The sequence below is a fragment of the Suillus subalutaceus genome (assembly GCF_016647625.1).
Source record: "Suillus subalutaceus strain FC151 chromosome Unknown DFJ58scaffold_47, whole genome shotgun sequence".
Lineage (NCBI taxonomy): Eukaryota > Fungi > Basidiomycota > Agaricomycetes > Boletales > Suillaceae > Suillus > Suillus subalutaceus.
Genome location: NW_024540296.1, coordinates 55,544 through 81,132, shown reverse-complemented (window position 1 = coordinate 81,132; position 25,589 = coordinate 55,544). Strand labels below are relative to the sequence as shown.

Below are 25,589 nucleotides of genomic sequence, written 5' to 3'. Positions count from 1 at the left end.
AAGATTCAGAGTGAACACGCGGTATGCCATGGCAATCTGCGAGTCTTGGCACAGGCCACATTTACTTGCGTTGAATGTTCACGTTAGAAGCTTGAGAACTGTCGGACAGACCATTCTGACAGGATAAGGACCGTCGTTCCTTCTATAAGTATGTACTATCCAGTGCCGCCCTCATTGTTTGAAGCGACTCCCATGCGTTGTCAATGTCACATGATGCCATGTTTGTTTGCAATGGTGAGCCCTAAATATTACTAATATCAATACTCAATAGTAAACTACTTTAGCGCTTAAAGGCTGTACATAATTTCTCTGCAAGTTGCTTGATTGGACTCAGCAGCTCCCCTCCAGGACCTTACTGTCATTGAACACCTTCAGAAGTAATACGTCAGCCCAATTCCATTCAGCCTTGATTCAAGCACCACCGGCAACACGTTACACACGGGGAAGGCGCGTGGCGTTGAAACAAATCTATGGCTCATGATCGAGACGCCCTCGTAAGCCTGCTTGATTCCTCATGAGATACTGATATACAACTGGCAAGGCAGTGGGCGAGTGGTTATGACGAGACAGTAGAAGTTAATCAACGTGCATTGATCGACAAGGTGTTGGCACGATATTCGGGCGAATTCACAGGTGCACTATACCTGCTGGTTTCTTTGTTTGATCACGCAGCCCTGACGAGCCTGCAGTGTTCCGTGAACTTCTTCAGAACTCAGATGATGCACAGTCTTCCGCGGTTGAGATACATTTTGAGACAGAGGAGTATCTGCGACGAAAGAACGGCAAGGATGTGGTGCAACCAGAGGACGGTGTGGGTTTCCCAGACCTCAAAACTACTCCAGTCTGTGCCATATCAATGTTGCTGCAACTTCCGTGTTTGTTAATCGATCATTGTAGGTTTCTCAGTGGACCTTTCGGAATAACGGAATTGTGTTTCGCGACGAGGATTGGAATCGGCTTAGGAAAATTGGTGTGTAGCGCACCTGAAACTTGATTGATACAAATACTATACTCATTTTGGATAGCTGAGGGCAATCCAGACGAGGAGAAGATTGGAGCTTTCGGTGTCGGTATGCTCCTCCACACCATTGATTTAATTCATTTCCTACCGTCCTCGCAGGCTTTTATAGTCTTTTCTCTGTGACTGAGGAACCATTTGTTATTTCAGGCGGTAAGAATGCTTTCGGGTATTGTTTTATCTTTCTGACAGAATGAAGGTCACGGAATGCAATTCTACTGGAAGGAAAAAACTGGAGATCAAGTATGCATGTCGATTGATACTTGATATTAGCTAACCTCTTGAAGCTCCTTGTGCGGCGCGGTGATCTGCCATCTAAAGATGTTCTCCAGTCTAATCCGTGGACAACTTTTGAGATGACGCTCCGTGAACAGGGACCTGTTCCACAGCCTTTTGATCTAACGCGATTCCTTGCAAGCAGCATCACATTCATGGTCCACCTTCGTTCAGTCAGCGTCTTCCTTGACTCTCATCGCCTGGCCCATCTCACCAAGTCTCCGGGTGTTCCAAAGGAGCTTGGATTACCCAAAGTGCTGAAAAAGTCTAGCGGTTCAGGTTTGATGAGCGTGAAGAGCGTGCAGTCTGCTGGCGAGCACTTCCCCTTGCTACTGGTCGTCTGTCTGGCTGATACACTGTTCCAGCAACTCGTATCCAGGCACAAGTCATGCATGCAGTATACGATCTTGGCACTGAGAAGCCTCTCGTCCTCCCAGTCGGAGAACCACGCAAAGTCTCTCAAGGCGGTTTTTTTCTCTTCTCTTCTCAGCACTTTTACCTCACACCACCAGCCTGTACTTGCAAAGCCTCTACCGCAACCCCAAGTTAACAAAGACCCCACCGGAGTATACACCTCAAGTGTCACGCTCACAATGTTCAATGCAGACGTAGACGTGAAGCTGGATAAGAAGCTTCAGAGCGAACTACACCGATCTACAAAGAAAAACCCACCCAATCACTTAAATTACAGCCTGATCTATGTAGGCTTTTGATCCGCGACCTTGATTTTAACTTGTGACTGATTCCTATGCAGACAGGAAAAGACGAGTACAATGTGAGTGTAGAAGAGGAGAAGAGCCAGCCCGTATCTTGTGGAAGTGTTTTTCAGGGTCTCAGAGCTGATTTAAATGGGTCAGTACCTTGTTTTTGTGGACGAGTCCGTGGCTGTAACTCATGTGTGCAGTGCTGGCCAAGCACATGTATTTATCGTAAGAGCCATCTCAAGGAAGCGATTCAAGTTGGCTAAGGAATGTAGGGGCATGCAACTGGACAGACAACAGGTATCGGCGGTCATATGGCATCTAGATTTATCCCAACGGTTGAACGCGAGTCGATAGATCTAGTGTGAGTCTATTTGCATTGCTCCATACATGCATCTGACCATATTTACAGCGACCGTAACGTCGCAGGTGAGATCTACGTGTTCGCCACTGAGTCAATAACTGATAGTGATATAGTGTGGAACAGAGAGCTATTGTATGTTGGTGGCTATCTGTGTCGAGCAGCATACGAGATGGAGCTCGAAAATATTCGGGTGCTCTGGAATGAAGCTGCAAGTTCATCTAATACGAACGGGTTTCATCCGGACCCACAACTCGGCGACTGGCTGCGCGATCGGTTCTTGCATGTCCTCCGATTTTTCACTTTTCATGCCTCAACGCCTTCTTCCGATGTCGCACGTTTTCTCGAGGCTGCTTTCTTTGGTTGCTCCACTTTGCCCCTCACAGTCCTTTCGACAACGGGTGTGCGTGATGCCTCTGATGTGCGCGCTCCCGACCCCATGTTTTCGTCGTTCCTCAAACACTTGCCTGTCCTTCCTGCCTCTGTTCTATCTTCTGCTCCTCTTGCCATTAGAGCTCTACAAAGCAAAGAACTGATCACAGATATTACATTCTCGGATGTTCTGGCTCAACTTCGCCAGCATCCGCTCAACGAAGAAGAGCTCATCGCTTGTCTCAAGTGGTGGGTTGGTGTCGGACAGCAAGATCCGACGCACGATACTACGCGCGCTCGCACCGAGCTCCTTAATGCCACTATCCTTAGTCTAGGCTCAGGAAATGATATCAGGCCGATTCCCCTCTCGATGGTGCAGTACTTCATTCATCAGCGTATGATTCCGCTGGATGGGCCCTTGCCCGATACTCTCATGCCTCTGAGCGTCACGAAACATTTTACGCAGGAACAACTGAAATCTTTTGGATGGCGGGAATTTTCGATTCTTGACTGGATACAACACATCTTTAGACCAGATGTTATGAATGCTAATCCGGCACAAGACGTAACCAGGTCTTCGGAATGGGCTGAGCGAGTTTTGACCGTTTTAGCTCGCACATGGCCATCGTTGTCCAAGGAGTCGCATGAAACGGTCAAGACTATACTTGCCCAAAAATCGTGCATTCCGACATCTTCAGGTCTACAAAAGCCACATCTGGCGTACTTTCCTAGCGCCAATATATTTAACGATCTACCCGTCGTTACTTTTACATCTGGCGGTACTCTCAAGGGCAACGTGGAGAAGCTGCTCTCCTTTGTTGGCGTCCGGAAGCATGTGGACCTTCAGGTTGTTTTTGATCGGTAAGCCACTATGCATAATATCACGGAAAGTTATTCATGTTTCGGCAGAATGGTCAAAACTGGGGACTGGACAATCTCAGATCTGATTACGCATCTAGTCACTATCCAAAGCACGTTAACTGCGGATGAGATGACGAAACTCCAGATGACGTCTGCTTTCTCAAAGGAAGGCGAGAAAGCTCTTCCAGGAAAGAAGTCGCGATATAGGGCTAGTGATCTTTACGAACCATCTGTCACAAATCGTCAGCTTGGTTTGCCGATTATCGATTGGGGTGAGAAGACTAAATGGCGAAGCAGCTCCGAAGAAGGTCCGTCTCTTCTCTTGCATGTTACTCCCTCATTTGAGACCATATTTTCCTACTAGCAAAGCTTCTCCATCGACTCGGCCTGCGAAAAAATCCTCCTTTGGACTTGACTGTCAAACTCTGTGCTTCATCTGAGCCAGACATACGTTCCGCAGCATTCAAATACCTTATAGACAGCATCCCTTCCAGATACCCGGATTACAGACGTGAAAATTTTGGCCATATTGCCTTCATACCAGCAGTGAATGACTTTGGGCCTTGTATGGGAACTCCGAACGAGGTCAGCGGGAGCGTATACATCATGAATTTAAATTAATGTGATGCGCTTGATAGGTATTTGCATCACATCAGTGGAAGGTCCTCGGGTTTTCAGTCATTGAAGATACCGTTCGTGATATTGCAGTAAGCAAACTAGGCTTGAAGGAACACCCACCGGCTACCAGGATCGTAGCGTTGCTTGAGAAAACACCTCCTGAAGATAAGAATGTCGCTCGTCGATGGTTTGAGATTCTAGCAGGCCACGTTGCAGGTTTGCTTCGCTCAGCACACATGAGGGTTTGACTGACGACCATACAGACTTCAATTCATCTCAATTGTCAATAATTTCAGGGCTGCCGATCGTTCCTACGCAGGTGGAATCTGGCTCCCAGGCGCTGCGTTGGCTTTCCCCTAGCCAATGTTATCTTGGAGGGGCATCGAAGGGGCAGTTTCACTCAAAGTTGTTCGTCTTTGTGGATTTTGGCCCTTCTGCCAATAGTTTTTTGAGTGCATGTGGCTCTAAGCAAGAACCCTCTGTAGAAGAGGTAGCTAACATTTTAGTCGCCGATCCTCGAAGATTCTACGACTTGGCGGGTGGTTATGAGAAGTATGTGGTCCAGCTTTCCGCTACTATGTACACTCATTTTCTTCTCAGTTACCTCGTTGAATTGCGTAACCTGGCTGTCAACGCTCGTCTGCTATCTACAGGCGCGCTCGCCCGAATGAAAATTTCTCCCATCCTGCTCGGTTTTCGACGGCAAAGAAAGTCTCGAAAGGAAATAAACAAAGCCCTAGATCTCGACGAGGACGACTGGGAGCTGCTTTACGATCTTCGGAAGCCCCTGGATGTTGTAATCGCGGACGATACTAATGCTTACCAGATGTTTGGAGAGTCCATCTATACTGCACCGCAAGAGGATCTCATTGAAAGTGAGTCTTCGGCTCTCTACTGAGGTTGATCTAATTGTTCCACAGACTTCTATGCAACTCTGGGTTCCAAACGCCTTAGCGCTGTCGTGAAGGAAGACTACAGGGTCAACTCGGAGATGAAACATAACAAGTCTGCAGCTGACACACGTGCGCTCTTATTAGAGAGGCTGCCGTTGTTCCTCCACGAACACACGCATACGCGCACTAAGGTTTCTCTCAACTGGCTCTCTAGCCAGGAGAATTTCAAAGTCAGAGTTTTCGGCAAATTGTCCGTTGTGAAATCGCTTTCCTTCGGAGATAATACTTTGAAAATGGAGCAGGATGCCTCAGCGGCTGCTAAACGTTTGGGCCATGGGCCTATTGAGCTGTGGCTTTCAGGAAGCACGCAAGTGGACATGTATGAGTAAGTGTCTTAAGTTATGTTGAATCAGCTGCAGGTTAACGTGGCTCGTGTAGAGTAGCGACATCGTTGTGTCGCCTGCTGTTCGAGACGGTCAAAGTGAATGATGCGCTCTTGTTCATGACTATCCTTTCGACCGACTTGAAGGCTCTGAAACGGAGAGGTTATAACGGTGCGTCTCCTAGTTCTCTCGTTTGACTGAAACCCTGATGTACTGTTTCAGTGGATAAGATTTTGAGACAACAACAGAACGACCGAAAGTTAGTGGAGGCAGCCAGAGGAAGCTTCACATCGGTGCCAGTGCCTGACCCACGCATGAGTCAGAACTTGGAACCTGAAACGCGTTCATTATCTCCCTCACATCGCGCTAGAGTCCCAGGGAGTTGGAATACATCACCTCCAAAGGCAGTAGCATCGAAACCCTTTTTGCCACCCGCTCCGGCTCCACCCCTTATTACAGCTCCGGCAGTGCCACCACCAGAGTCGTCTACTCCCGATGCGCCCCCTCAACATACAGTCGACAATGAAGACGTCGGACGACATCCCATGATTCCAAATGTTGTGAACAACACATTGCAGAATATCAGGCGCAAGATACCTGGCTTCAACAGTCCATCGGAAGACGCTCTTACTCTCTCACGGGGGCGATCCCCAAATCCGAGGTAAGAGAGTCATTCGTTATGGCGAGACGATATTTTTGAACTAGAGGTCTCCTAGGACACCTCCAACTGTGACTCCGCAGAGCAACATTCGTAAGCTTGGAGAAATCCGCTTCATACTTGTCAAGATACTTGCTTGACATATTGCTAGGATCCAATGTTGCGATGGCGATCAAAGGTTGCAGGCCAGAGGAAGGGAAGCTAGTACACAACAGACGCGAGATGCAAACGATCAAGGAATCCCTAAATGAGGGGTATTGTGATGTCTCCGGCCATGTCGCTGAGCTTGATTACAACGGTAAGTAGTGGGTCAGGTCCTGAACTTAACGACACTAATTGATGTGCAGGTGTTATGGGTACAATGAAAATCTTCATCGCTCGGGGTGAGTATGCCACTGTCCTGCACGACGCAGCATTCACTGTTTATTGTACAGATGTTCCCGAACCCCATACATTCATTGCAAGGAAACATGATTCCCTCGCGCGTTTTATTCACACTGTCACGCCCCTTGCAAACGTCTATAGTCTTCCAATGACCGCACTTCACATCTTTTACGACCTAGCGGGCGGCTTGATCGCTTTTAATCGGAATGGCAGTCTCTTTCTTAATTATCGCTTCTTCGAGGCATGGCGTGCGTGTGCATACTTGGAGCTCCTTTCTTTCCTAATACTGTCAACTGTAGATGATCAAGATGTGAAGAATGGCGATATCAAGCAGGCTTACATTTCCTGGTAAGGCATTATCAGGCATCATCACAGCTTGAAGTTATTGAATTAATGATCGGTCCCAGGTACTTCACGCTAGCCCACGAGATCGCTCACAACCTCGTGCAACCCCATAACTCTGAGCACGAGTTTTATTTCTCTGCGCTCTGCGAAGCTCACATTGAGAAATTCACCCAACTCTTATCTCAGTAATCTGGCAGGCCGTGAAACTGATACATAGTCAGACAATAATCACTTCGCTCACTGGAACCAAAATCGAGTCGGTGGATCTATAATCTTGAATGATCTATCTACACAGACAACAACTGCTGGACATTGGCAATTATTCTTTCGTCAGAAAATATCACAGTTCCGTTTCGTCATTCCAAGGCACGTATTATAGAATTAAAGAATATAATTATGAAAGTCCTAGGTCTTGCAATACGGCTTGACCAGCAATGGAAGCTGGCTTTTATTCTCAGGGTCACTGCGCAAGAACGGCCTCTGCACGATCGTCGACCTTTTTCCGATATCCGAAGCAGGAACAGCAAGCTCGAACTCAAAAGCTCGAACCAGGGTGAAGAGGAGAGCTTTCATCCTGTAAAAGGTCGTTATTGTTGAAAATAAAAAGAAAGGTTGCAGAAAACATACTCCACTAGTGAAAAGCGATACCCAATACACGCGCGCGGACCACCAAGGAACGTCATGAGGTGTCCCCAGACCCCAGGAACTTGCGAAGCTACCTCTGGAAGTGATGCCCAGCGGTCAGGATTGAACTCCTTTGCATCAGTTCCCCAAATCGCCTCCGATCTGTTGACTGCCAAGATGGGGATGAAAATCGGGTCGCCCTTGCTAATCCTGATGCAACCGTGATGAGATACTGATGATCATTGAAAGGGACGCTTGCAACGTACTTGATCCCATCATGAACCACTCCATACTTGTCCGTAAAAGGCTTGTCCACCGGGAGGATATCGTCTTTCATCGCGATGCGAACTGTGCTAGGGACGGGGGCATGCAAACGAAGTGTCTCGCGCACGACCGCGTCAAGATACGGGAGCGCTATGAGTTCGTCCATGGATGGAGTCTCGGTCTCCAGTGTCAAGAGTTCCTCCCGGAGCTTGGTTTGAATGTCCGGGCATAAGCAGAGTGCATAGAGTGCCCAAGTTGTTGCCGTGCTATCCGACTGTGTAAGTATGGACTATCCTCTACAACAAGTGACATCCGCACCTTGTGGTCTCATGTCCTGCGACCAAAAAAGTCGGAACCTCTAAGTACACCATAAGCATTCTGCACGCATAATTCCAAATGACAACATACGCGCAAGCACATCCTCGTCCGATATCCTCTGGTTCTCCGGGATATCGGTTGCCATATTGGCACGAACAAGTAAACTGAGTAAATCGCGCCCTTGAAGACTGCTCTTTTCAATGGAGCCACCTTTTTCAGCGCCGTGAGAAGATATGACAGCGGCTTTAGCATCATGCAGGAGCTGGCTGCCGATGCGACCCATTGTTTTTTGAGCTGCATCTATCTTACGATCGCGATCAGAGGGCTGGAGGGGGTTAGCGGAAATTTACGTCAGATCGGAATGGTGAACTTACAATCCATCGGAGCAATGGAATCCATGCCTTAAGTATGGGGATGAGGCTAAGCTGCTGACCGGCAGAAAACATAACCGTGAAGGCCTGGTTAAGTTCATTCGGTTTATTGGTTGCATTCAGGGCATCAAACTCATAGTTGAAACCTACAACGCTCATTCGGTGCTGCCAGGAAGCTCCTTCGGAAAGGACATACCTGCAAGTCCGATAACGTCCAACGTCATTTTGCTCAGCCAGGGCATGATATCTATCCGAGTCGCGTGTTCACTGGCAACGGTCATGGTAGACCAGACGTCTCGAAGCTGGAAGACAGCGACGTCGACATCAATATCTAGTAGAAACAAACCAAGCTTACTTTGATCGATTTGCTGATGAAGATGTCCGTTAGTGCGCGGATCTGAGCGGGTCCAAAGGCGGGGTTCTTCGGAAGACATGGTCAGCTGGTCCAAGGCAAACAAAGGTGAATTGTACCATGATCCTTCTCTGAGACATGGCATCAGCACTGTAACGTTGAGATACGTGACAAAACATACCTGCTGACGATGTTGAGCCCCTTGAGACCGCCATGAGTGGAAGTTTAAATATCATGCAGCCGAGATCGCACCTTCAACAAATAGGACACCTTCGATGATGTCAGACACTCTATGATAACAGTAGACACTGGCACGCACCTTCGCCCAAAATTCTAGAAAGATTATACCGGACTTGTGACGGTTTCTGGTAATCACTACTATGGGTGAGAACATGGTTCAGTGCACGAGTGTCCATCGTGAACAATCGGTCTGACTGAGAAAAGAATTTCAGACATGATAAGTTTTGTAGAGCAAGAGGGATTGAACATACAAAGAAGAACCCTTTGTATTTCAGGGTTGTCCCATACTGCCCTACCCATTGCTCGTGAAGCACTGAATTCTCCTGTGAGTTTTCAATGAGTACGGCGCCATGGTGAGTTTGATGGACCACTATACCGCATTGAAAATGTCTTTCAAGTTGCCATATAGCCAGCTTGTTCCTTTGGGGCCTGGGAGTGCGCGCAGGGGCGACGTAAGATTGTGCCAGACTCGTTCTCCCAGCTTCCAACATCCGAATGCAACCAGTGCAGAGCTTGCTGAAAAAACAAATTTCCACAGGATATGGGTGACCATGTTGAGGTAGATGAAGTTGCTCTTCACAAACGTCAATGTGTACTTATCGTGTACATGCGATCATTCTAATGTGCGCTACGCGCTGACGTGCGTGTCTCGCCGAAGGCACTAAGTACACAGCTACATGTGCCGTTGGCATGCTGATCCGAGCACATAGCCTGGAATGCTGCTGCGGCCCGCGGCCAACGGGTAACTGCGTATTAGTGAGAATCGGATGCTTTTCATAGACAGTCTATTAATGCCACCTCGGGCCCACCTCGGGCTTCTCCCATTCAACGCCAGGCTCCGCCTGCAACCGTCGTCGATCTGCAAGGCAGCTGCATGTACCCTCCATAATAAGTATAATATGTAGAAGGAATGAATGTCTTCCTTCTGACTACGGGAGATTATAATATAATAGTCGATCTGATCTTGCGCGAGGGTTTTTCACCACAGCGGTCGAGCGGCAAGCATGTGAAGGCATCTAGGCTCGGAAACGTTCCCGTGAACCGTGCATGTATATTAAGTCCGGGAACTTTTGATCATTGTCACGTTCAGCCATTCGAGTGGGCTCGTGCACCATATTCGCAACCTTTAATTTATATTTTGATCCATCAGTGCAATCCACAACATATAATCTTATGTTGACCTCGGAGTGGCGCGACGGTCCCTGCGTGCGTCTCGCGCGTGCCAGGGCGAAAACTTGGAGCTCACTGCTGCGCTGTGCCTTGTTTTCCTTTTGGAACTCATCTCTGCTCCATCTTGCTCCATCCCCTTACAACATGCTGTCGAGTTCCCCGCTCTTGGCAACAATCAATGTCAATCAACTTATCAACTTCTCCTGTCACGGACAGTGTGCACCGTGCAGACGTGACCCAACGGTGATGCAAAAGCTCGACATTGACCTAAGCAAAGGAGCTTCAAGCCAGAGAACGAGATGAGTCGAGATATCCTTCCCCCTGGTGCGCATGATCAACAGTTGTTATCTCTGCTAAATTTGAACGTCTAACAAGGTCCACATGCAGGTCTGCTGAGTGCTCAGTCGTGGGAGAAGTCAACCTTACCTCAATGTCTTCCTTGTCACCGTTATCGCTCAAGTGACCTCTGGGAAATGCTCCGCTCGGGGGTACTTGAACCAAGCTCATCTTGTCGCCCTCTTATCGCTAGGTGACATCCCCCTCTGCACGCAAAAATGGGCGCAAAACCACTTACCCTCTTCTGGGCATGGTTAGCGCTTACCCAGTCCTTATACGTCTCCCGAGGGGTGGTTTCCGCGTCAATCACAACGCCTCTACCCGATCTCTACGAGGCATCTGTGATCGAGCTTCAAGCGGGCCTTACCTCGGGGCAGTTCACGAGTGTCGACCTCATCAAGGTCCGTAAGCATGCAGTGGTCTTGCATATCCTGCAATGATACTAATGGAGTTATGGATATGGTTTTGCATTTTGATCGGACAGGCGTACTTTGCCCGCATCGAAGAAGTCAATCTCCAAGGGCCGGTGCTTCGTGCTGTGATTGAAACCAATCCGTCGGCGCTACAGGAAGCTGCGGCGCTGGATCATGAGCGGCTCACCTACGGGCCACGAAGTGCGCTCCATGGGATCCCGGTGCTTGTGAAGGATAATATTGCAACTGTAGCATTTGAAGGTGTGTTTCAATGATATGGAGTGGAAAGCCGATGGTTATAGCGACACTCCAAGGAATGAACACGACTGCGGGATCATATAGCTTGTTGAAGTCCGTGGTTCCGAGTGATGCGGGTGTAGTGAAGCGATTACGCAAGGCAGGAGCCATTATTCTCGGTACGTTTCCCGGAGGCGCAGTATAATATCAGAATCCAACACAGTATGCCACTGCAGGTAAGGCAAACCTGTCTGAGTGGGCACACTTCCGTGGAAATATTGCCTCTGGATGGTCAGGACGTGGAGGGCAATGCACGAATGCGTATTACCCAAACGCCGACCCGTGTGGTTCGTCGGCTGGTTCAGCTGTCTCTGCATCTATCGGCCTGGCTGCTGTCACTCTTGGGTTCGCTCCAGTTCACTATTACACTTGCACTTTAACTGATATGAGAGGCAGGACAGAGACAGACGGAAGTATCACATGCCCGGCAAATCAAAATAATGTGGTAGGCATCAAGCCCACCGTGGGATTAACATCCCGTGCTGGGGGTAGGTCTTGTCTCGCCTCGTCTACTATCAGGCTCACATATCAATTTCCAGTCATCCCGATCTCCGAGCACCAAGACACAGTCGGTCCGCTCACTCGCTCTGTTACAGATGCTGCCATCCTCCTTTCCATCGTCGCCGGCCCAGATCCTAACGACAATTTTACACTGGCACAGCCTATGCCCGTCCCCGACTACACCATGGCACTCAGTAACACATCACTTGTTGGCAAGCGCATTGGAGTACCTCGCTCAGTCTTCTTGAACGACAGCTTGACTGGCAATGATCCATATGTGAATGAAGTATTTGAGCAGGCGCTGGAGACGCTGAAGACTCTGGGCGCGACAATTGTAGACCCTGCTGATTTGCCTTCGGCGTATGAAATCTACGAGTCTAATAATGAAACCGTTGTACTGGATGTCGACTTCAAGGTATTTGAGCACATTCAAAGCATTCAAAATTTCGATGCTAACACTTTGATTTGGCAGGTCCAACTCAATGCCTGGTTTGACAGTCTCATCGCAAACCCATCAGGGGTGGCTTCACTTGAGGACCTAATCGTATTCGACAACAACAACCCAACACTCGAGGAGCCTGCAGGCTACACAGATCAGTCTGAGTGAGTACCCTTCAAGTGCACCGCCACACTTATTGAAATCACTGTAGGTTGATCGAATCACAGGCGACTACTGGTTTTAATGCGTCTTATTACCAATCTCTCGCGTTTGACAAGGAACTCGGTGCCACTTATGGTATCGATGCTGCCCTCGAGACGTATTCTCTCGACGCTCTGGTGCTCCCTGCACCAGGTTACACGACTGTTCCTGCCGGTTCGTACTGAAAATATGTTTGTTATATATTGACTCAGACGCAGTACTCTCGCAGCCATCGCGGGATATCCGATTGTCACGGGTAAGTGATCTGTTCGATGTCTAACTATGTAGTTGGTTAATGCTCCCGGCACTCAGTGCCTTTGGGTTTCTATCCAGAGAATGTTACAATTGGTAGCGCTGGACCCGAGACTCTGTATCCGGCTCCAGGCGTCCCCATTGGACTTTCGTTCCTTGGAACAGCATGGAGCGAGTATAGCCTTGTCAGTTTTGCATATGCCTACGAACAGAAGACGCAGACAAGGCTACAAAGGACAGCTTACGCTGCGGCAATTCCGACAACACAGTTGGCGGATGTGATAGGGACGTAGTTGTCATAATGTGCCCTGATATGGGTTCGCTGTTTACCAAACCTCTCCCTCGGTTGTATAGACTTGGAATACAAATCATTCTTTGATTTGCCGTGTTGGAAGGCGGGTGCCAGTCCAACAACGCCGCAGGCTCCGTGTTGACGTTGAAATGTCAAGACGTCACACCATTCCAATAGTAGCCTTGGCGTAATGTGTTGGATGACATTCGTGCAAAGGTAGAGTTATCCGTAGTGATGTAAATTGGTAGCCGAATGCCTTTGTAAAAGGGCGTAAAGCGAGTGGGCGAAAGAGCTGAATGAGAAAAACTAGGACTAGGGGGAAAGTGTAATGGAACATTCCGTAAGGGAGCCAGTCACTAATGTTCGCGCCGTAGAGTACGGATTCGAGCGTAGGCAAAAAGACGTCGTGAACTGCTAGTCAATAGTCTGGTAGCAGGAACTGGCTGGAGTAGAACATCGGTGAATGGATTAGCGAGGCAATTGCATAGAGAACAGGTATCAGCAATTTGTAGGGAAATACAGGGATTTGCATGAGGGTAAACCAAAACCTAGGGGGCGGATGAGCGTATATGCAGAATGTACATATATAGCATATAGAGTCTTTGAGGGTTCCGGAGCCTGGAGAGTATCGGTGTCGGGAGAAAAATATTTGTCAAGTCTGTTGACTGCAGCGACGAGCACATGAACTGTGGTTAGTAGTACGCAAGCCTGAGGCCTGAGGGACCTGCAAGCTGTATTCCAGACGGCATGGTATAATACTTCCAATGTGGACCGGGAGCGTTCTTGTTGCATAAAGAAGTCGATCACAAATCTATACCTGCGAATGCTTTCGGAGTCGTTACTTCTCACTACGGAGATCTTGGCTTGCTCGCTTGCCTGCCGCAGCAGCAGCATACATAACTGACTTGACATGCATGCCATCGGACACTGACAGTCAAAACAAGCAACATCATGTCAGTGTCACGGTAATAGTAGTTGTAACTTCCCACAAGTGCTTCGACATGGTCAAAATCTATCCTGTATTAAACTGCCAAAGATTGTCAGTAGCCGACATGTCTGTGACTCTGCTCGGAGTTGAAAGACAGCCATGAATGATTGATGATCACCCACCGCCCTAACATATGGCTTGGAAGCGAACACTTGGCAGACAAGTGAGTACTACTGCGCACCCAACTTTAAGTCAGTGCTATTATTGTTGTGACTTGAGGTGGCTGCGCAATTGATCATCCTGTACGAGTCCGGCGAGTGAGTGCAGTCTGACGTTTATGTTTTCGATGGTCACCTTGCTGTCAGTTGCTGTGCTCCCATGCGCTGGACTTTATCCTGAAAAAACTCCGCAAATATCTTTCCTTCCTATTTATATATGGGACCAGTGGTTGCATATGGGGGCGACTTGGTTCATAGGCCTTAACTCCAAGTATAGCTTTCGTGATGTACATTTTCCGCCGCTTGACGGGCAAGAATGCTGAGCCACAAAGTCTGTCTTTCTATGTTCTATTCTGCATTATTTTGATCCCTGAACTCGTTTCTGCTGCAGTTACCTTCGCAACTTTCAAATGATCAACCACCTCAGTCTAAGGTTAAGGAGGGCGGTTTCTGGAAGAAATTTGATTGGTGGTTGATGTGCGCTTTGGTCATCCCAGTAACACTTGAAACTTTAGATTATACGGGCAAGTCATTTTCGTTTTTTTCTGCCTCTTGTCTCACCCTGTTGGAACTTCCAGTCGTCGCCACGGCGCAACCTCGAATTGCAGTGAGTGTTGTGTTGCCTTCAATCTGCAGGTCCTTGACAATACTTTCAGTCTGTATTTAACGCCTTAAACTTGCAAAGGTACTTATACATATCGAATCGCGACATGGGGGTTCTACTGATTTTCTGCTATTAGCTATATTGGCACGTCATACTTGTTGGCATCAACAGTTTTCTTGCCCTTTTTTGCATCCATTGCCGATATCTATGGTCGTCACTTTGGACTTCAACTGTCCCTTCTATTTTTCCTTGTCGGTAGTGCCTTCAGTACGGGAGCTGTCAACATGACAATGCTTTTGGCCGGCAGAGGAATAGCTGGTATTGGAGCCGCTGGTTTGTTGACAGTATGTATACTCCTTTCTTGTGAAGAACGTTCTAATTATTGATAAGATTGTGCGGACAATATTGTCAGATTCGTCCTCACTGGATACGAATAATATCCAGCAATCCGCCATGTTCTTCTTATATTCTCTCGGTTTTTGTATAGGCCCCGTCATCGGTGGTTTCCTAGTCACGGCCAGCTTCCGCTGGGTGTTCGCGATCAAGTATGGATTTCCCGATACACTTCACGAACGATGTTAATGAAAATATAGCCTTCCGTGTGTTGCTCTTGCCATGATTCTGTGTTTCTTTTTGCTTCGCAAACGTGTCAAAGGTGCCAAGTCATCTGAAGAACTTCCAGGTTCCGCCAAATCTACGACATGGATAATTAAGCTAGCCCTCATCGACTGGATCGGGACGTTCCTCTTCGTTATTGGAGGCGTCCTCATTCTACTTGCACTGAACTGGGGTCCCGATGACGACTGGAAGACTGTTCGCGTCATAGTCTGCCTGGTTATCGGTGTCATCGTCTTTGTGGCCTGCATTCTTTGGGAAGTCGTCTTGGAGCGGAAGCATCAAGCTTCTACCATGGCATTCGCGGCGCTTTACCATGTGCAGCCCATGCTGCCTCTCGAGCTCTTCCGATCCTACGACATCTGTGTCTTGCAGTATGGTTGCTTCGTGTCCGGCATTGTCATGTTTGTGATGTTCTACTTCGTCGCAATATTTATGACCATCGTCTCTGGCTTGTCACCTGATCAAGCCGGTATACAACTTCTTTATTTTGCTCCTGGCATAGTATGTTTTCGCTCTGTATCGGATCACAAATGTCTGACTGTTATGATAGGGAGCAGGGAGCCTGGTTTCCATTCGGTTGATCAAGCGCTTCAGACAGGTAGACAACTGCAGTCTTCCGCTGTAAAACATACATATTTAACGATCCTTCCAGCCGATCTATCCAATCATTGCTGGATTAATCGTCATGACCGTTGGTTTGGGTCTCATCCAGATGGGCATGCAGAAGAATGTGCAAGGGCTTGTTAATGGGTGCGACATCTATGTACTGGTCAGAAACTGATTGCTTACATCTGAACTTAGCTTCATGTGTATGACAGGTTTCGGGGTTGGTCTTACAGCTAGCCCTAATGCCGTTCAAGCTCGCTTTTTGATGCCAGACCATGTCGCCGTAACTAACGCTCTGTTGCTTTTCGTAAGTTGTGTCGACATGCCGTATGGTGCGCATACTCAAATGACATCCCGTAGTTCCGCGCCCTCGGTGGAACCGTTGGTCTAGCACAGTGTTTCACTGTCATGAACGCTAAAGTCAATTCTTACATCGTAGGGCAGATACGAAGCGGCGCTATCTCAGGCTCTGACCTCAATGTCCTTGAAGCGCTCTACAACAGTGGTGGCCTCGACTCCATCCAGTCCCTCGACGGTCTGCCGCCTGTTGTGCAGCAGATCATCCGTGATGCTTTCAGGAACGGTGTTCGTTGGAGTTTCATCTCCCTCATTCCTTGGGCTGGCTTGGCAGTCATATTGTCCTTGTTCCTTTCTAAGATCCCTGATCCTGATGCTCAAAGGACCGATCACGACGAAGAAATGGAACTATCAGAACAGGACGATGCGCGAGAACCTTCCGATGAGCTCGAGGGTGACGAACATGATGACATGCCCATTCAGCAGCAGAATCGTTAAATTTTAGTTGAGGGGCCTGGTAGATGTCGTTACATTATTCTTCTTGCAATCTCGGCGTGCAGCTTGATTCATTCCTCCGATCATATACCCGTCGTACAAGTTATGTTATTTGTCATGTCCACATTAGCCTTCCATCTAATCTACATCCTGGTTGCATCCTGACGACTTTCTGTCAGACTCAATCTTATGCTGAGATATCAAGTGGTCGCAATTAAAGCTGCCTGCGATCTTTGCACCAAGCTCTGGAGAATGTTCACCACAACCCCAAACTAACCCTCCTCAGCGCTCGCTGTATCCTCGGAGATCGGTGGACGGACCCCCCTTTCAGGCAGGTAGTTTGACCACACTAATTATCCACCGCGTATGAAGGATATGCCAATGTCTTGTAGTAGTTGAGTGGCGGGGCGCCTTGCTCTACAGGGATGGAGTATATTTATTCCACCCAGAGGACGAGGAAATTGGAAAGGTGCGCCCCTCGATCGACGTGCTTTCAAATTGGTTTCGCTTAATCTCCTAGTTGGCCTCCCATCATCTGATTTTTTCGTATTCGAACGCCCAACCACGCAATGCAGAGTCATTTGGATTAGACACAGCTGAACAGTTGATGCTTGTGCCAGCAGCACAACTCATAGAGCCGGCAAGAGTACTCGGAGGTGTATTTCAGCCACCTGGAAATGTTTAAACCAGCGGCATGCCGCCATTCTGTCCCTCATTAGGTGATTGTTCGGAACACATCTGATTGTGAACGCAGCCCTCAAACTCCCAAACGAGATCCTATGCGCAACACAGCGAAACGTGTGTAGACACGTCTGGGTAGCGAGCAGAGGCGTATCAAATGTACTTGAAGACATGGAAGGCATACTCGGGGATGCAGTCACGGAGACGCAAGGGATACCGCAACAGGAGATCCGATGGGAGACGACAGCGAGATACGTAACGGAGGCGATGGAGTCGCCTGTGGACAAAGGAGTTCAGGACCAAACATCGAAGGGTCCCGCCTTCGGCACGGACACGGGCAAGGCAGGTGTAGAGAGCGAGACAGTTGTTGCAGCAGTTTCTACATTCGCTGTCGAAAATTAATTGTCGTTATCCGACGAGCTAGAGGAAGCCTTGGGCAGTGGAAAAGCGCTCCACCCCAACTCACGTTTCTTAACCTGATTCTTGTGCAGAGATGATGTGATAGTGATTTGCATTGATGCGAAAACTGGCAGGGTCTGTCGTGCATGTGCATCCAAGGATGCGATAACGACCATGAAGGTTCCCTCGTACGGGCTTCTTCGCACGTTGAGAATGTGCTTTATCCTCTTCATCAGAGATGGATAGAGAATGCATGTGTCCCTTGCGGAATGTAGGCTGCTTGATTTGCTTTGATTGCAGTGGTGGGTAAGACTTGTCGGGTTGATCCAACAAAATTTCGTCGAGGCCAACCCCTTTACTTTCGCAGAAATATCCCAAGTGTACGCATTTTTGTCCTCAAGGGCGGTGGCTACTAGTGGCTTTCCATCTGCCAAAAACGACACAGATTGCATGTCAGATACATGATCGAGGGGCGAATTGATGGACTGGTTGTTGCCGAGGTTCCATAATCGCGCTGCGTCGTCGTACAATGCGCTTGTGGGGATGCGGCCCGGTATGGTGCATCTTTGGTGACGGTTCAATTTGCCGTCATGACATCACATACTCCCGCACTTCAGCGCTGCAGCTGCCAGACGCGTTGTAGGCGTTTGCACGTGTTACAGTACAAGGTGATCACATTCCGCACTCTTTTAAAAGCTGTGTACAATTGGAGTTGTCAATGAGTACCATGGCAAAACCTTGGGCTTAAGTGGAGCGCATATGGCGTCGACGCGAATCTGCCGTCGGACGCTGGACAACGGGTAGCACGAAGTAGTGCTGCAGTAGTCGAGCTCACCGTTGCTCACAACGAGCACGAACGTTTCGGCAACGTGTGATGTCGACTCGGAAACCTGGTGTGACATACAAGTGACAAGCCCTACTGCCCGACTACAACCGATAGCCATGGATAAGTGAATCGCCTGTTGCAATTTGAAATTCGTTAGTCCCACTGCTAATCATCTTGTCACCCTTCTTCGACAGCCGGCCCTGCGCACGGACAATGTCTTGCATCCGTTGCCCTGCATCGCCAATATCATACTGCGTTGTAGATTTAGCGGGACGCGAGCCGCGACCTTTGGATACGCTAGTGAATTTATTCTTCCGGTCAGTAATCGAGTTTGGCGCCTCACGCAGCGCAAATGCTTTTGCCAGATGACCAATGTGAAGATGTCGGATATGGAATATTTGCTTCTCGTTCAAAGGATGGGTCGCATAAGCCCTCATGTAAGAGGTAAATGCTCTTCGAGCAAGTTCAGCGTTCTGCAAACAATATCAACACAGTCGAATTCCTTTCCAAATCAAACTTACCTCTTTGCGTTGCAAAACCCACCGCTCAAAAGAAAGTTGCACTTCTGTCGCGCGCGCCTCGTACTCAAAGCCTTTTCAACCAAAACCCTTCGCCAACACACTCTCGATGCTTGCCCCTTCAAGAGTGACGTTGACCTTGTCACCGTCGGACTTTTCTCCCGTCACATCGCCCCTCATCTTCTCCTCCACCCATCTCACCCATTCAGATTCGTTGGGCGCGACGATACTCCAAGCTTCACCACCGTTACCTGCACGAGCTGTCCGTCCGACCCTGTGCACGTACTCAGTCGCACCGCCTTCGGTGGGCAGGTCGTGCTGTACGACTGCGCGAACAAGGGGTAGGTCGAGACCTTGGGATGCCACAGACGTGCAAAGGAGAATAGAGGACGCGGGCGCAGGTATCTTGGACTTTGAGGAAGAAATGGCGGAGAATTCCCGTAGAGAGGCTAGACGAATTGGTGTAGGAAGGGAGCCGTGAAGACGGAAGATCGAAGCGCCTGGAAGGAGCGAAGACTTCGCAGCGATTTTGCTTTCCTTTTCATCTGCCTTGCTATCTTCGTCGTCACTTTTGTCTTCGCTAGGCACAGAACTTTCCGTCTTCTCGCTATCCATAGATGAATCGCCTAGCAGGCGCCAGTGAAAATCGACGGAGTGTATACAACTGAGGAATACAAAAATTTTCGACCCTTTTTGTCCTTGTGTCTGAGCTAGCAATGAGCGAAGAAGTGCGACAAGACGCATTTTGAGGGGAACAATAACATATTTTTGGGGAGAGTTGTGACGGGGGAGTGAATTTCTCGGTGGCGGTGGTAGCTGTTTCGTTGCCATGTTTTAATGCGGGCGAATCCTCCGCCTTCTCGTTGTCGAGGCTCTTGATTACTAGCGGTCGGATTAAAGTGGTGCCTGCGAGTTTCTGTACATCTTCACGGATAGTAGCCGAAAAAAGAATTGTCCGTCTCTGCCGATCCCAATCCCAATCCGGGACCTCGAAAATTACCGTCCCGAACAGCTTGGAGCGCGAGCTTCCTCCTCCCATCCAGACTCTGTACAATCCCTTTGATAGTGTCCTCAAACCCGAGCTCCATCAAGCGGTCCGCCTCGTCCCGAACCAACCATCTACATTTTCCAACGTCGAAAGAAGATGTGTTTTGTAAATGATCTAATAGGCGACCTGGGGTGGAGACAACAATCGGAACACCTTTCCGTAGACGCGCCTTCTCGTGCGCACGAGTTGCGCCTCCACTCAGCAAACCGGAAACTAACCACCGGGTACGTAGCTGAAGCGTCAATAGTGCTTCTAAAACGTCGGAAATTTGCTTAGCTAGTTCACGAGTAGGTACGATGATAATGGCGAGCGTTCCTATCGAGCGGTCGATCCAGGAGTGTGTACTGAGGGGGAGAAGATCGTGGATTATAGGTAGGAGGAACGACATGGTCTTTCCGGAGCCGGTTTGCGATTGTATAAATACGTCGCGTGCATTCATGTCCTCAGAAGAGGGATTCGTGAATATCGGAAGGGCAGTATGTTGAATAGATGTCGGCTTCGTGATATTCATCTTGGATTGTAGGTGAGCGACGAGGAGAGGGTGGAGACCTAGGTCTGCAAATGTGGCTGAGCTAGTCAATGGCGCGTTACTTGGTTTAGAGGGTGCTTTTTGTACAGCGGAGGATATAGGAGCTTCGACTTTGGGGTTGTACGAGAACAGAGAGGAGATTATTTGAGTCGAAGGCTTAGCTGGAAGTGCCGGACGGTCCGCTGCAGAAGCTACTTTGGTATCAGGCAAAGGTATGTCAGGTCGCATCCGCTTTACAGGACGAGAATGGTCATCATCGTCGCCGCCAGCATGATGGTTAGTCCTTCGTTTCTGGACTCGTTTAGCCTTCAGCCTACACCATGACGATTAGCTGCATAAATGATATCGAGCTTCTGCTCACTTATCCGTCCAGCGACCAGACTTTTTTGATGCCAGCTCTGTGGGTCCTGCAGATGCATCCTCTGCAATGTTCAGGACAAGTTCATCGTCCATTTCCCCCTGCGGCGCTGATGTTAGTCCTGTAAATTTCAGTCCCATTCTCAGGGTGATCGTGATTCGAGCTCCGACGTGGATCACCGTAGGGCTGCTCAATCCTAAAATGTCGTTGTCAATGTCGACTTGACCTTACGGCTAACCTCTCATAAATTACTTACGCGGACCCTAAACCTTTTGAGTGTTTCTGGTAGTAGGCTGAAGTACTACGTCTGATTAAGTATCGTTGCGCTCAGCACATTTGCTCGAATCTGCCAGACGATGTACATATTGCCGCTGAGAGAGATGAGAACTGTTTGTAAGAACAAAATCAAGAACTCGTGAAAAAGCTAAAACAAGACTGTAGCTTCAAGTTACTCAGTCGTGGAATGTATAATTAGTCAAAAGTGAAAGACTTTGGCGCGGAGTTTGCGCAGACTTCACACAGACCGGCCATTTCCTACGTATACATGTCCTCACCATCCCTAGATCACCGGTTTGTCTTTATAACGGCGTAAGGTGGCCTCTTGTACATTTTTTCCCGAGCGGGTACCCCTTGCCGTTTCGATGGCCTTGCTGGCAGTTGCTGCGTTCCTGTGTGCTGGACTCTATCATGAAAGAACTCTGCGACCGTCTTTCCTTCCTGCTTATTAGGGGACTGGTTGCATACACGGGCGACCTTGTTCACAGGCCTCAACTATAAGTATGACTTTTGTAAAGTCCATTTTCCGCCGCTTGATGGGCAAGAATGCTGAACGACAATGTCTGTCTGTCTTTCTTCTACTCTGCACCATTTTGGCCCTTCAACTCGTTTATGCTGCAGCTACTTCACATCCTTCCAATGATCATCCACCTCAATCTAAGGTTAAGGAGGGGGGTTTCTGGATGAAATTTGATTGGTGGTTAATGTGCGCTTTGGCCATCCCAGTGATACTTGAAACTCTAGACTATACGGGCAAGTCATTTTCGTTTTTTCTGCCTCTCGTCTCACCCTATTGGAATATCCAGTCGTCGCCACGGCGCAACCTCGAATTGCAGTAAGTGTTATACTGCCTTTAATCTGCAGGTCCTTGACATTACTTTCAGTCTGTATTTAACGCCTTAAACTTGCAAAGGTACTTATACATATTGAATCGCGACATGGGGGTTCTACTGATTTTTCGCTATTAGCTATATTGGCACGTCATACTTGTTAGCATCGACAGTTTTCTTGCCCTTATTTGCATCCATTGCCGATATCTATGGCCGTCACTTTGGACTTCAATTGTCTCTTCTATTTTTCCTTGTCGGTAGTGCCTTCAGTACGGGAGCTGTCAACATGACAATGCTTTTGGCCGGCAGAGGAATAGCTGGTATTGGAGCCGCTGGTTTGTTGACGGTATGTATACTCTTTGTGGAGAACAACATGAATATCCTAATTATTGGTAAGATTGTGCCAACGATATTGTCAGATTCGTCCTCACTGGATACGAATAACATCCAGCAATTCGCCAGGTTCTTCTTGTATTCTCTCGGTTTCTGTTTAGGCCCCGTCATCGGTGGTTTCCTAGTCACGGCCAGCTTCCGCTGGGTGTTCGCGATCAAGTATGAATTTCTTAGTACACTTAACAGGCGATGTTAACGGAAATATAGTATTCCGAGTGCTGCCCTGGCCATGGTTCTGTGTTTCTTTTTGCTTCGTAAACGTGTCAAAGGTGCCAAGTCATCTGAAGAACTTCCAGGTTCCGCCAAATCTACGACATGGATAATTAAGCTAGCCCTCATCGACTGGATCGGCACGTTCCTCTTCGTTATCGGAGGCGTCCTCATTCTACTTGCGCTGAACTGGGGTCCCAATGACGACTGGAAAACTGTTCGTGTTGTAGTCTGCCTGGCTGTTGGTGTCATCGTCTTTGTGGCCTGCATTCTTTGGGAGGTTGTCTTGGAGTGGAAACACCAAGCTTCTTCCCTGGCATTTGGGGCGCTTTATCATGTGCAGCCCATGCTGCCTCTCGAGCTCTTCCGGTCCTACGACATCTGTGTCTTGCAGTATGGTTGCTTCGTGTCCGGCATTGTCATGTTTGTGATGTTCTACTTCGTCGCAATGTTTATGACCGTCGTCTCTGGCTTGTCACCTGATCAAGCCGGTATACAACTTCTTTATTTTGCTCCTGGCATAGTATGTTTTCGCACTGCATCGGATCACTAATGTCTCACTATTATGATAGGGAGGAGGTAGCTTGGTTTCCATTCGGTTGATCAAGCGCTTCAGACAGGTAGACAACTGCAGTCTTCCGCTGTAAAACATATATATCTAACGATCCTTCCAGCCGATCTATCCAATCATTGCTGGATTAATCGTCATGGCCGTTGGTTTGGGCCTCATCCAGATGGGCATGCAGAAGAATGTGCAAGGGCTTGTTAATGGGTGCGACATCTATGTACTGGTCAGAAACTGATTGCTTACATCTGAACTTAGTTTCATGTGTATGACAGGTTTCGGGGTTGGTCTTACAGCTGGCCCTAATGCCGTTCAAGCTCGCTTTTTGATGCCAGACCATGTCGCCGTGACTAACGCTCTGTTGCTTTTCGTAAGTTGTGTCGACATGCCGTATGGTGCGCATACTCAAATGACGTCTCGTAGTTCCGCGCCCTCGGTGGAACCGTCGGTCTAGCACAGTGTTTCACTGTCATGAACGCTAAAGTCAATTCTTACATCGTAGGGCAGATACGAAGCGACGCTATCTCAAGCTCTGACCTCAATGTCCTTGAAGCGCTCTACAACAGTGGTGGCCTCGACTCCATCCAGTCACTCGACGGTCTGCCGCCTGTTGTGCAGCAGATCATCCGTGATGCTTTCAGGAATGGTGTTCGTTGGAGTTTCATCTCCCTCATTCCTTGGGCTGGCTTGGCAGTCATATTGTCCTTGTTCCTTTCTAAGATTCCTGATCCTGATGCTCAAAAGACCGATCATGAGGAAGAAATGGAACTATCAGAACAGGACGAGACGCGAAAGCCTTCAGATGAGCTCGAGGGTGACGAACATGATGACATGCCCATTCAGCAGCAGAATCATTAAATTTTAGTTGAGATGTCGTTATATTCTTCTTCTTGCAATCTCGGCGTGCATCTTGATTCATTCCTCCGATCATATACCCGTCGTACAAGTTATGTTATTTGTTATGGCCACATTAGCCTTCCATCTAATCTATATCCTGGCTGCATCCTGACAACTTTCTGCCTAACTCAATCTTATGGCGAGATATCAAATTATCGCCATTCAGGCTGCCTGCGACCTTTGCACCAAACTCTGGAGAATGTTCACCACGTCCCCAAACTGACTCTCCTCCTCAGCGCTCGCTGTATCCTCCGAGATCGGTGGACGGACCCCCCTTTCAGGCAGGTAGTTTGACCACACTAGTTCTCCGCCGCGTATGAAAGATATGCCATAAGATGTCTTGTAGTAGTTGAGTGGCGGGGCACCCTGCTCTACAGCAGGATCCTGCCTGACCGGGTTCCAGATCTTCTGGAGTATGTTGAAGACCCGGTCGATCTCGGCAGCACCGTTGGAGATAATCAGAGGTGCAGCAGCAGCAGATAGCAGTGGTTCATATTGTTGGCGTGTTTGAGAAGAAATAGAGAGATTCTGTGGGTTTGATACCAATCTGGCAAAACTGTGTTCAAAACTGGCGACCTCGAGTCCAGCGAAGCCGCTGCTGATCCCTGGATACAGTCAGTACAGCGCCATTCGATTGAGCGCAACATGTACTCACCCTGACGGAAAATGATTCGATCTTCGGTTGACATTGCGTACTACTTTGATTTCAAGTAGGAGAGGTGATGATGGTCTGATGATAAGGCCCGCAGTTTGCTCCCATCTTGGCTAAGGAACCTACGTTTGGTATCAGTTGGTATATGAGGATGTTTTGCTAAGCTTGCAGGCACGTAAGCACAAATTCCTTTCCTGACTAATAATTAATAATTCCTTAACACCAACCGATTTGCAACGTTAACGTACTTACCTGAAGTTATAATTAGGATTTACGACGTCATTGGTTTGTGGAAATAAATATCGAATGTATGAGGTGCTCCCTTATACTCTTAACCTTCACTTTATCAAAACAAATGAATTCCAGCTCAGGATATCGTACAGACTCTGTTACATACCCGCCCGCAGCTCGTGCTGTCCCAAGAGAAATTGTCTCCTCTCAACCTTCTTCATCGGCCATGTTGTTGCATTCCTCCCCCCAGAACAGACCCCCTCAGAAAGAGGAGCAAACACAGTCGCCGTTGCGTTTGAGAGGTGGTTGCATTCCTTGCCCCGTAAGTTGTGTCAAGTTGCAATAAGGACGAGCTGAAATCCAAGTGCCAGGGAGGAATGTGTTTCATCATTCCATGTCCATGTTGTTGTTGTTGAGACTGATCGATTCTCTTGACACGGAATCCACACTTTTACATAAATGGCAGGGTT

At 48.4% G+C, this 25,589-nt stretch overlaps 6 protein-coding genes across 6 annotated transcripts; 4 read left to right on the top strand and 2 right to left on the bottom strand.

Annotated features, from left to right (window-relative positions):
• Positions 1–470: 470 nt before the first annotated feature.
• Positions 471–7,526, top strand: DFJ58DRAFT_880521 (uncharacterized protein; the record flags this gene model as incomplete). The annotated part of the gene is made up of 29 exons (XM_041394539.1): positions 471–494; positions 546–633; positions 690–841; positions 898–970; positions 1,026–1,070; positions 1,121–1,171; positions 1,218–1,261; positions 1,306–1,606; positions 1,660–1,730; positions 1,759–1,995; positions 2,049–2,146; positions 2,199–2,223; positions 2,271–2,359; positions 2,408–2,424; positions 2,473–3,589; positions 3,638–3,897; positions 3,954–4,174; positions 4,228–4,423; positions 4,504–4,759; positions 4,808–5,082; positions 5,128–5,485; positions 5,539–5,654; positions 5,706–6,144; positions 6,191–6,234; positions 6,293–6,439; positions 6,489–6,524; positions 6,576–6,773; positions 6,825–6,873; positions 6,933–7,526. 29 exons carry the CDS (start codon positions 471–473, stop codon positions 7,057–7,059), a joined length of 5,154 nt encoding a protein of 1,717 aa, XP_041244326.1. The 3' UTR covers positions 7,060–7,526.
• Positions 7,276–9,743, bottom strand: DFJ58DRAFT_913833 (cytochrome P450; the record flags this gene model as incomplete). The annotated part of the gene is made up of 14 exons (XM_041395346.1): positions 9,416–9,743; positions 9,291–9,362; positions 9,119–9,233; positions 9,052–9,069; positions 8,981–9,000; positions 8,919–8,930; positions 8,803–8,868; positions 8,644–8,749; positions 8,451–8,593; positions 8,167–8,401; positions 8,077–8,116; positions 7,761–8,024; positions 7,498–7,704; positions 7,276–7,444 (listed from the first exon to the last, which is right to left on the bottom strand). Exons 1-14 carry the CDS (start codon positions 9,590–9,592, stop codon positions 7,276–7,278), a joined length of 1,644 nt encoding a protein of 547 aa, XP_041244325.1. The 5' UTR covers positions 9,593–9,743.
• A 770-nt stretch (positions 9,744–10,513) lies between these two features.
• Positions 10,514–13,104, top strand: DFJ58DRAFT_785839 (amidase signature domain-containing protein). The gene is made up of 11 exons (XM_041390056.1): positions 10,514–10,533; positions 10,585–10,946; positions 11,030–11,219; positions 11,273–11,374; positions 11,432–11,600; positions 11,652–11,743; positions 11,795–12,171; positions 12,229–12,359; positions 12,407–12,570; positions 12,626–12,652; positions 12,709–13,104. The coding sequence occupies exons 2-11, from the start codon at positions 10,764–10,766 to the stop codon at positions 12,939–12,941; spliced, it is 1,668 nt and encodes a 555-aa protein (XP_041244324.1). The 5' UTR covers positions 10,514–10,533; positions 10,585–10,763; the 3' UTR covers positions 12,942–13,104.
• Positions 13,105–14,108: 1,004 nt separating this feature from the next.
• DFJ58DRAFT_352430 (major facilitator superfamily domain-containing protein) lies at positions 14,109–16,891 on the top strand. Its single transcript, XM_041379991.1, has 12 exons — positions 14,109–14,185; positions 14,234–14,417; positions 14,478–14,610; positions 14,665–14,693; positions 14,743–14,771; positions 14,827–15,038; positions 15,103–15,235; positions 15,284–15,809; positions 15,859–15,906; positions 15,961–16,058; positions 16,110–16,221; positions 16,275–16,891. The coding sequence occupies exons 2-12, from the start codon at positions 14,403–14,405 to the stop codon at positions 16,707–16,709; spliced, it is 1,770 nt and encodes a 589-aa protein (XP_041244323.1). The 5' UTR covers positions 14,109–14,185; positions 14,234–14,402; the 3' UTR covers positions 16,710–16,891.
• A 1,445-nt stretch (positions 16,892–18,336) lies between these two features.
• Positions 18,337–21,583, bottom strand: DFJ58DRAFT_906058 (P-loop containing nucleoside triphosphate hydrolase protein). Its single transcript, XM_041394989.1, has 7 exons — positions 21,322–21,583; positions 21,069–21,261; positions 20,141–21,020; positions 20,014–20,118; positions 19,233–19,946; positions 19,134–19,196; positions 18,337–19,085 (listed from the first exon to the last, which is right to left on the bottom strand). The coding sequence occupies exons 2-7, from the start codon at positions 21,203–21,205 to the stop codon at positions 18,714–18,716; spliced, it is 2,271 nt and encodes a 756-aa protein (XP_041244322.1). The 5' UTR covers positions 21,206–21,261; positions 21,322–21,583; the 3' UTR covers positions 18,337–18,713.
• A 441-nt stretch (positions 21,584–22,024) lies between these two features.
• On the top strand, positions 22,025–24,612 carry DFJ58DRAFT_880511 (MFS general substrate transporter; the record flags this gene model as incomplete). Its single annotated transcript, XM_041394538.1, has 9 exons — positions 22,025–22,123; positions 22,226–22,254; positions 22,310–22,517; positions 22,569–22,723; positions 22,772–23,297; positions 23,347–23,394; positions 23,449–23,546; positions 23,598–23,709; positions 23,763–24,612. The coding sequence occupies 9 exons, from the start codon at positions 22,025–22,027 to the stop codon at positions 24,195–24,197; spliced, it is 1,710 nt and encodes a 569-aa protein (XP_041244321.1). The 3' UTR covers positions 24,198–24,612.
• Between the last annotated feature and the right edge of the window lie 977 nt (positions 24,613–25,589).

What these genes read in the sequence shown, in the direction of transcription:
- DFJ58DRAFT_785839 (XM_041390056.1), top strand. Translation starts at nt 10,764, where the DNA reads ATGGGCGCAAAACCACTTACCCTCTTCTGGGCATGGTTAGCGCTTACC. An exon ending in GGCTACACAGATCAGTCTGA is followed by an intron (nt 12,360 to 12,406) that starts GTGAGTACCCTT and finishes AAATCACTGTAG; the next exon opens with GTTGATCGAATCACAGGCGA. An exon ending in GGGATATCCGATTGTCACGG is followed by an intron (nt 12,653 to 12,708) that starts GTAAGTGATCTG and finishes CCCGGCACTCAG; the next exon opens with TGCCTTTGGGTTTCTATCCA.
- DFJ58DRAFT_906058 (XM_041394989.1), bottom strand. Translation starts at nt 21,205, where the DNA reads ATGGGACTGAAATTTACAGGACTAACATCAGCGCCGCAGGGGGAAATG. An exon ending in TCTGGTCGCTGGACGGATAA is followed by an intron (nt 21,021 to 21,068) that starts GTGAGCAGAAGC and finishes GTCATGGTGTAG; the next exon opens with GCTGAAGGCTAAACGAGTCC. An exon ending in GGGTTTTGCAACGCAAAGAG is followed by an intron (nt 19,086 to 19,133) that starts GTAAGTTTGATT and finishes TATTGTTTGCAG; the next exon opens with AACGCTGAACTTGCTCGAAG.
- DFJ58DRAFT_352430 (XM_041379991.1), top strand. An exon ending in AACGCCTTAAACTTGCAAAG is followed by an intron (nt 14,772 to 14,826) that starts GTACTTATACAT and finishes TTCTGCTATTAG; the next exon opens with CTATATTGGCACGTCATACT. An exon ending in CTAACGCTCTGTTGCTTTTC is followed by an intron (nt 16,222 to 16,274) that starts GTAAGTTGTGTC and finishes GACATCCCGTAG; the next exon opens with TTCCGCGCCCTCGGTGGAAC.